Genomic DNA, 9,385 nt, shown 5'->3' with positions numbered 1-9,385 from the left:
GTCCATAGCATCAATGCCTTCGTCTTGCAGGAACTGCTGACACACTCCAGCCACATGAAGTCTAGCATTGTCTTGCATTAGGAGGAACCCAGGGCCAACCGCACCAGCATATGGTCTCACAAGGGGTCTGAGGATCTCATCTCGGTACCTAATGGCAGTCAGGCTACCTCTGGCGAGCACATGAAGGGCTGTGCGGCCCTCCAAAGAAATGCCACCCCACACCATTACTGACCAATGCCAAACCGGTCATGCTGGAGGATGTTGCAGGCAGCAGAACGTTCTCCACGGCGTCTCAAGACTCTGTCACGTCTGTCACATGTGCTCAGTGTGAACCTGCTTTTATCTGTGAAGAGCACAGGGCGCCAGTGGCGAATTTGCCAATATTGGTGTTCTCTGGAAAATGCCAAGCATCCTGCACGGTGTTGGGCTGTAAGCACAGCAAACCTTCTTGCCACAGCTCGCATTGATGTGCCATCCTGGATAAGCTGCACTACCTGAGCCACTTGTGTGGGTTGTAGACTCCGTCTCATGCTACCACTAGAGTGAAAGCACCGCCAGCATTCAAAAGTGACCAAAACATCAGCCAGGAAGCATAGGAACTGAGAAGCGGTCTGTGGTCACCACCTACAGAACCACTCCTTTATTGGGGGTGTCTTGCTAATTGCCTATAATTTCCACCTGTTGTCTATCCCATTTGCACAACAGCATGTGAAATTGATTGTCACTCAGTGTTACTTCCTAAGTGGACAGTTTGATTTCACAGAAGTGTGATTGACTTGGAGTTACATTGTGTTGTTTAAGTGTTCCCTTTATTTTTTTGAGCAGTGTACATTTGATAGCATCTGTGCTTGGTATCAAAGCTGAGCCCCATTTACATCCAGGTGCCAAATATCTTAGGCATGCCACTGGTCCACCATTAGAAACACCACTACCACCCTTCATGAGATATGGATGTGATTGTAGCTGATTTGCATTCAACAGAAGCGAACTAAGTTGTAATACCAGGCACAGCCCATGGACAGACAAAATCTTTTCTGGGAAGCAGCATGTGCTTCCTTCTAATCTTAGACAATCATTTTTCCTGTTTTCTTATAACACGGTTCATAGTGGAGGCTTACTGAGCTGTATAGTTCAGCTGGAGAGTTGGTGTTAGCTGAAACTCAGTCTATGGGAAGCATTTTTATATGGTGTTTTCTTTCTTATATTCACAGATACTTGCTTTTTCCTCATCAGGAGTAGATGTCCCAGACCATCAACTGTACCGCACCAACTGGATTGCAGCACCTGAACAACACCAACTGGACTGCAACATCTGAACTACACCCACTGGACTGCACCACAGTAAGAAGAAAAATCTATTGCATAAGTGTAGCTACAGACACTGTTAAAAGAAATACATAAAATGGTTGTCCATGATAAGAAACTCCAACACCCTTACCTATGATGAGACATGGATGTGATTGTGCAACACCCCAGAGTGCACTCTTGCACCCTGCTACTGTCTCTAATGGGCTAACATAAATGTAATCTGTATAATTATATTCCAGGTTCACCACAATGTGCATCTATAATATTGTTATGCAACTGTTATACATGTAATATGCCTGGTTCACCAGCAGGTGGCAGCGTTTCTGGCAGAGCCATCTTAGACAGAATGGAACTCACCATTCCATTTTCTCCCCTTTGGACAGAAGTGGGCCAGTCCTACTTGCTACCAGAAGGAAGTGTGGCAATTCTAGATTGTTCTTGTTTAGACTCCATGTTGGAGCTGACAGGACTCTAACCTATTTCTTGGCTGAAAGTAAGTCAGACTAAAGATTGGAGTGCAGCATAAAGAAGGAATCAAAGTTACTAAGCTAGCCTGTCAGTATAGCAGAGAGAAAGAGAGAAAGCAGAATTCAGTTTGCCTGCCAGTTCATGCTAAAGCCTGCTGGAACCAAGACAAAGCGTGAAAACTGTTTGAAGAAACGTTTATTTAAGTAAAACTGCCAAGTAATGTTCGCCCTCTTGGCAAAATTCCCTAGAAACTGCCCTAGTCAACAATAACCAGAAAGTGGCAAACCTCTTTGAGTATGTGTGTGAATGCAAGCATGTATTTATCTGTTTGTGCATTGAGCCCATTGAGCCCATTTTACTATGAGGCTATGACTGCTCTATCCACATCCAAGATGCTATAAAACAGTTTAAGGGTATATTCACATGGGAATACACAAAGTGTGTGGTTAGTTACATATTCACCACAGAATCTACAGGGAAATCCACTGCAAAATCTGCATGTCTTACATTTAGATTTGCCATGGAATTCACCCTATGCATTGGTAATATCTGTAACATAAGCTAACATGCCACAGATTTAAACTTCCCTTAATATCTCTAACGCATGTCAGTTTCCGTGTGGATTACACACAAATATTTTCCGCGTATGTATGATATTTGTTAAAATCTCATCCACATGTTGCTACTTTAATGCAGTGCAGACTTTCTAGCCCCTGTCAACATACTCAAAGAGTTTAGACGTTCAGCACTGTGTAGTTCACTGTTGAAATTCAGTCCATGACACTTCATGGATTTCTGCATGTAAACATCTTTCCTCCATATATGCTGTCATCTCATAGAACGTACCAAAATGCATCATAGAAAAGGAAGTTAGGGAAGATTCTCAGCCGAAATATGCTCCGGAAATGTACATATTTCCAAAGAAATTATCCTCTGTCCCCACAGGGCATTCACCTTTATAGGGGTCTGCACAGAGGAAGTGAATATTATTAGAAATGCAAGGGAAAATGAACTTGACATCTGCGTGACATAAAGGTTTAAGTGAAACCGAGAGTACGTGACATTCAATGTAGTCAGCACATTATTCAGCATGCTCCTATGTGTCAATGAGCACCTCAATACCAGTAGGCAGAGTGGAGAGCTGACACTGGGCTGCCTGCTAGCTCCACTCCCACCACTTGTATGGGCGGTGCAGGCTGCTCTGTTCTTAGGAGGAATGCTGCTTCCTCCAAGCTAGCAATCACTTGCATACAGTGCTGCACAAGTCTAGAGGCTTCTGCTGGAACTGGGGAATTCTAGTACCTGGGCTGTCATCTCATCTCCATGCAGTCCTCTGGGACAAAGACCTACAGAAACTTCAAGCAGCTACTCCCTCTGTGCTGACTGTAATCTGAAGTAGAGGGAAATGTGCCCAGTCTGCTGCCAAGCAAGATAAAGAGCCAGCACACTGAAAGCACAAAAGGTATACAAGTCTGTAACTACTGTACAACAAGCCTGTAATCTACCTGGAATGGGTGCTGAGCTTCAGAAAGGCTGGAGAACTCATCAGATGGGCTTACAGCTGTGAGTAGAAGCTTATTACACAATGTAATACTGCTATCTACTGACTTCCACAACTCACGAGCTGCTACTGTTGTATGGTGTGCTGGAGATCTGCTGAACTTCTTGTATGACCCATCTGGTTGATTCACTTACCAATAACATGTGACTAAGATGGAGTTTACAGCTTTAGTCTCTGGAAGCTACAATTTTTCGGGCAATAGCAGCCAGCAGGAACCTAAAAGCTGGCCCTATGCAGCGTGGGAGAGCACACTTATTATTATTGCTGTGGGGGCTATCATTTTATCCACTGTTATTGGAAATATTTTGGTGGTCTTAGCAATATTTACTAGTCGAGCTCTTAAGGCCCCACAGAACTTGTTCCTGGTTTCTCTGGCATCAGCAGACATTCTTGTGGGGGCTTTGATCATTCCATTCTCCTTGGCCAAGGAGGTCATGGGCTATTGGTACTTTGGAAATGTCTGGTGCAGTATGTACCTTGCTTTAGACATATTATTCTGTACCTCCTCTATTGTTCATCTGTGTGCCATTAGTATTGACAGGTACTGGTCTGTTACCAAAGCTGTAAAGTACAACCTGAAGCGCACACCCAAAAGAATTAAGAGTATGATTGCAATTATCTGGATAGTTTCTGCTGTTATCTCTTTCCCACCACTGCTGAAAACAAATACCCATAAAGAATGGAGATGTAATCTTAATGATGACACTTGGTATGTCTTGTTTTCAAGCACTGTATCCTTCTTTCTTCCATGCATCATCATGATATTCCTATACTGCCGGATCTATAGAGTAGCCAAACACAGGGCTTCTACGGTGTCCAACATCAAGAATGGTCTATCTGACTGCAACAATGTTCCACCAGGTATGTGTTACCACCAGGAGTACTTTGATGAGCACAACCCTCACAACAACCAGGATGCAGATGAAATGGACCTGGAGGAGAGCACATCTTCAATCCACAAGTTCTCAGAACCAACTCATCATGGCCCCACAAATACTGACAACCATGCAAAAGTGAAAAAGCTTTCATGGAGCATTAACAGAGGACAGAAAAGAAGAGAAAGATCAATCTCAATCTCTCAAACTCGCCTGCAGCAGCTCAGGGAGAAGAGGTTAACGTTTGTCTTGGCTGTGGTCATTGGAGGCTTTGTTATTTGCTGGTTCCCATTTTTCTTTACGTACAGTCTGGACTCTGTGTGTAGAGGGAGATGTGGCATTTCTGACTCTCTCTTTAACTTTTTCTTTTGGATTGGTTACTGCAATAGCAGCCTTAATCCTGTCATATACACAGTATTTAATAGAGACTTCAGGAAAGCATTCCAAAAACTCCTTGTACACACTCCTAAAAGGACCATGTGAGAAGAATGTGACTGTAAGGAAGCCGAAAAAACTGATCTATAACTAGGTTCTGAGCACTAACATTCAGTCCGGCCATTTGACATTTTTAATAATGTGGCTAAGAAACAATTGACCTTGTTCCATTAGAAATAAATATGTTTCACAATTTAGTGCTTCAACTGAGATTATTTTTGCTGGAAATTGTAAAAGGTGACATATTTAGATGATTTGTCAGTTCATTGTTTTTCCTAATCTGCAGTGATTTTAAAATTAGCTAGATTGTTGTACCCCAGCCAGTGAACTTATACCCTTTATCATTGTGCAGACTTCCAAGAAAGTGAGGCAATAGCCTGAACATATTTGGGTTTCCGCATGAGGTTATATTCATCTATATGTAAATGGCTCATATTAGCATTTCACAACAAACCTGCATTATCATTAGTGAGGTTTCCCAGTTTTATAGAATTATACCTCAACCATTTCACAATAATTATATAGTTTTCAGCCTCTGTACATAAATATTTCTATTCATTGGCAGTAAGCAGAGTTTTTGATAATTGTTGCCAGTTGATACCAAAGTATATGAACAAAAACTGTATACATTTTTGTTACAGAATCACTATACTTTATCTATGTTTCTGTTTAGCACAATTTTTTTCTACTGGTAGAACAAGTCTTAACAGGGTTTTCTTTTTTTAAATAGTGCAGGAAAATGTATAAAATTTTAATAAAACATTACTCGTCCTTTAAATGTCTCACCACTCCAGTGTAACCCCTGGCCTGTCAGTGATGACGCCACATATAGGCTGTAATATATTTACAGGTGTAAATATTGGTGAATTTGCTGTGGATGATGGTCCTGTCCTTGCTATCAGTATCAGTGGCATGGACATTGTAAAAATGTCGCAGGTGGACAGACTTTTTTTTTACGCCAAAAATTGTCATAGGGAGCAATGATAAATGACTTCCAACGTGTTAAATAATTTGCTTTTGAATGTTCCTATGTAGACAGCCTACATAATTTTGAATGAGTACATACAGACACTGCATTGTATCACATTTAAAGTATTATATACACCAATTTTCAGTTTGACATATAGCAATTCAGTATTTCATGGCCATTTTGTATCAGTGTGTGCAGCCATTTGTGGTGGTTTATCCATTATTAACGACCATTTTGCATCAGTCTTGTATCAGTTTTTAACAGCTGTTTAAGGCTGGGTTCACACGGGCGTCATGTTTTGGCTCAGGTTGCGTCCCGGGTGCATTGCGGCAAACCCGCCTGAGTAGGTACCCAATTGCAGTCAGTTTTGACTGCGATTGCGTTCCGTAGTTCAGTTTTAATTGCACGGGTTCAATGCGTTTTGCACGCGCGTGATAAAAAACTGAATGTGGTACCCAGACCCGAACTTCTTCATTGAAGTTCAGGTTTGGGTTCGGTGTTGTGTAGATGTAATTATTTTCCCTTATAACATGGTTATAAGGGAAAATACTAGCATTCTTTAATACAGAATGCTTAGTACAAGGTCAATTGAGGGTTAAAAAAAATAAGAAAATTAACTCACCTCCCCCAATTGATCGCGTAGCTGCCGGTCTCCTGTTCTTTCTTCAGGACCTGTCAAAGGACCTGTGGTGACATCACTGAGCTCATCACATGGTCCATCACCACGGTGATGGACCATGTGATGTGACATCACCACAGGTCCTTTAGCCGGCAGCTCATGATTAAAGAAGTAAGAAGAGATCGGCAACTACGCGATCAAGAGGAGGAGGTGAGTTAATTTTTTCAAAATTTTTAACCCTCAATTGAGGGTATTAAAGAATGCTATTTATTTTGCCTTATAAACATGTTATAAGGGAAAATAATACAGTGAATAGACTGTCATCTTAGCAACCATGCGTGAAAATCGCACCGCATCCGCACTTGCTTGAGGATGCTTGCGATTTTCACGCAGCCCCATTCACTTCTATGATGATAAACGCACAATATAGCGCATGATGCTATTTTCACGCAACACACAAGTGATACGTGAAAATCACCGCTCATGTGCACAGCCCCATTGAAGTGAATGGGTCCGGATTCAGTGCTGGTGCAATGCATTCACCTCACGCATTTCACCCGCGCAGAAATCTCGCCCGTGTAAACTCAGCCTAAGGCTACTTTTACTCTTGCATTGTTAATTCTGATATTGAGATTCAGCATAGGATCTCAATACCGGAATTAAACTGATTCGTTTTCATTTTGTACATCAGCATGCATCAGTTCCGTTAGGATGCAGTTGTGTGAAATAAAAATGGAAATAAACGGATCTGTCACAAAGTACATTATAAGTCAATGGGTGATGAATCCAGTTTTTTAGGCTCCTAAAAAAAAACTGATCTGTCACCATTGTTTTCAGTGCCGGATCCATTTTTTCCCGTTATTATGACGGACACAATACCGCAGCTTGCAGCAGTTTTGTATCCGGTCACAAAACCGAATACTGATGGAACGGAAGACATCCTGAACGGATCTCTTTCCATTCAGAATGCATGGGGACAAAACTGAACCATTTTATTCTGGTATTAAAGGCTCATGCACACGACCATGTGCCCCCCGTGACCGTATTGTGGCCCGCATACAGACTTGAATGGGTCCGCAAATCCAGAGATGCTGTGCGGAATGGAACGGAACCCTACGGAAGCACTACAAGTTCTAGAGCAGTTCAAGTTCAAGAGCAAGTTCTTTCTTTTTGAGGAACGGACAGATGGCAGACTCTATTCAAGTGAATGGGGTCGCAATCTGCATGCAGCACGGGCACGGAGGGGCAACTAACATGCTGGATCTGAATACCAGAAAACAACAACACAAGTGTGAAAAGGCCACTAAAAACAGATGAATTTGGATGGCTTTTTTTTTTATTTAATCCCAACCCTTACAGTGCCCTCAGTATATATTATGCCCCCCCACAGTGCCCTCAGTATATATAAGGCTCCTCTGTGTTGCCCCCTGGACATATAGTGGCCCACTTAGTGCCCCCCAGTATCTATAATAGCCCCCATAGTGTCCCCAGTATATATAATGACCCCATAGTGCCCCCTGTATGGATGTCTTCATAGTGGCCATAATAGTGTCCTCCATTAATGTCCAGTAATCCCCCACACCAACCCCAATCCTCAAACTGTGAGGGTCAAGTCTAGCTGACTCACCTAAGTGACCGATCACACACACGTGAACCCATGCAGCTTTCCCAGCCAATGTCCCACAGCCTCCTGGCTGTACAGAGCACAGTATACCCACTGTCTCCAGTCCAGTGTCTCTTGTGGGGGATTGAGGCTCAGTAGTCCACCTGACTATGGCCCCCCCAACCAGGGCTGGACTGGCCTGCCGGGATACCGGGAAATTTCCCGTTAGGCCGGCAGGCCTGAGTGCCGCAAGGCCGTGGCCCTGGTGACAAGTGGGGGCGGCCGGCGGCAGGGCACAGCAGGAGATGAGCGCTTCCATTGTGGAAGCGCTCATCTCCATAGTCATTTGTATCGCCATCCTCAGGACGGCGATACAGATGTCTATGCTACGGCAGGGGAGGGAGAGGTGTGTCCCCTCCTGTTCCTCTGATAGGCTGCCGGCCTTGTGCTGGCAGCCTATCAGAGGACGGTGCAGGCGGCGCGATGACGTCATCGCGCCGCCTGAGCCGTATAGCGAGAGACACAGGCCGGTAGAGGCCTGCATCGCATCGCTGGAGGTAAGTATAAGTGTTTTTTTTTTATAAGGGGCAGCTACTGGCACATGATAAGGGGCGGCTACTGGCACATGATAAGGGGCGGCTACTGGCACATAAGTGCGGCTACTGGCACATGATAGGGGGGGCTACTGGCACATGATAGGGGGGCTACTGGCACATGATAGGGGGGCTACTGGCACATGATATGGGGGGGCTCTGGCTGCTGGCACATGATGGTGGGGGGCTCTTATTACTGGCACATGATTGGGGGCATCTATGGGGGCGCATCTTACTGGCACATGATTGGGGGCATCTATTGGGGCACTTATTACTGGCAGATTATTGGGTGGCACTATAGGGGCATCTACTGAGGCTAAAAAGAAGGGGTATTTTATATGAGGGGCTCTGTATAGGGGCATTTTATACTGGGACACATTATGGTGGTACTATGGGGAAGGGGGGAGCACTATGGGGTCATCTAAGGGGGCACTGAGAAGGGGTATTTTATATTGGCACATTATGGTAACATTAGCTCAACTGGGGGCATTACAAAGGGGTATGTTTTGCACATTATATGGAGAATTATAACTACTGGGGGGGGGGCATTATTAATCCCCTATGGTATGACCCCCTAGTAGCAGCACCGGCCTCTCTCTGCTCTGCTATCCCTCTGCCCATTCTCCAAATCCTTATTATGAAATCTTTCTCATTAGGATAAAACACAACATCAGCTCCACCGAGCCCCCCCAGCCAAAGTGGTTAAGTGGTGTTTGATCCCCAAGGGCCAAGCAATTGTAAGTTTTCATGTGAAATATGTTTGTTTGTAGTTGATCTTTATTATCGATTTTACATTGCAGATTATTTATTTTTTTTGCAGCATATGGGTGAGATTTTATAAATATTTTTATTATTTGGTCGAAAGGCTCATTGGGGGAGGGGGGATTGTAACAGGACTGCCGTAGAATATGTAAAATAGCTGGTCAAGTAAAATGTTGCATGCAACAATCATT

General features: G+C 43.8%; 1 protein-coding gene across 1 annotated transcript; it reads left to right on the top strand.

The window, feature by feature from the left end:
• Positions 1-2,992: 2,992 nt before the first annotated feature.
• LOC120987020 (alpha-2Db adrenergic receptor-like) lies at positions 2,993-5,037 on the top strand. Its single transcript, XM_040415676.1, has 2 exons — positions 2,993-3,339; positions 4,125-5,037. Exons 1-2 carry the CDS (start codon positions 3,287-3,289, stop codon positions 4,693-4,695), a joined length of 624 nt encoding a protein of 207 aa, XP_040271610.1. The 5' UTR covers positions 2,993-3,286; the 3' UTR covers positions 4,696-5,037.
• The last annotated feature ends 4,348 nt before the right edge of the window (positions 5,038-9,385 follow it).

The sequence above is a fragment of the Bufo bufo genome, chromosome 1 (assembly GCF_905171765.1).
Source record: "Bufo bufo chromosome 1, aBufBuf1.1, whole genome shotgun sequence".
NCBI classification, from domain to species: Eukaryota; Metazoa; Chordata; class Amphibia; order Anura; family Bufonidae; genus Bufo; species Bufo bufo.
Note: the sequence above shows the minus strand (reverse complement) of the source record. Positions and strands in the feature narration are given on the sequence as shown.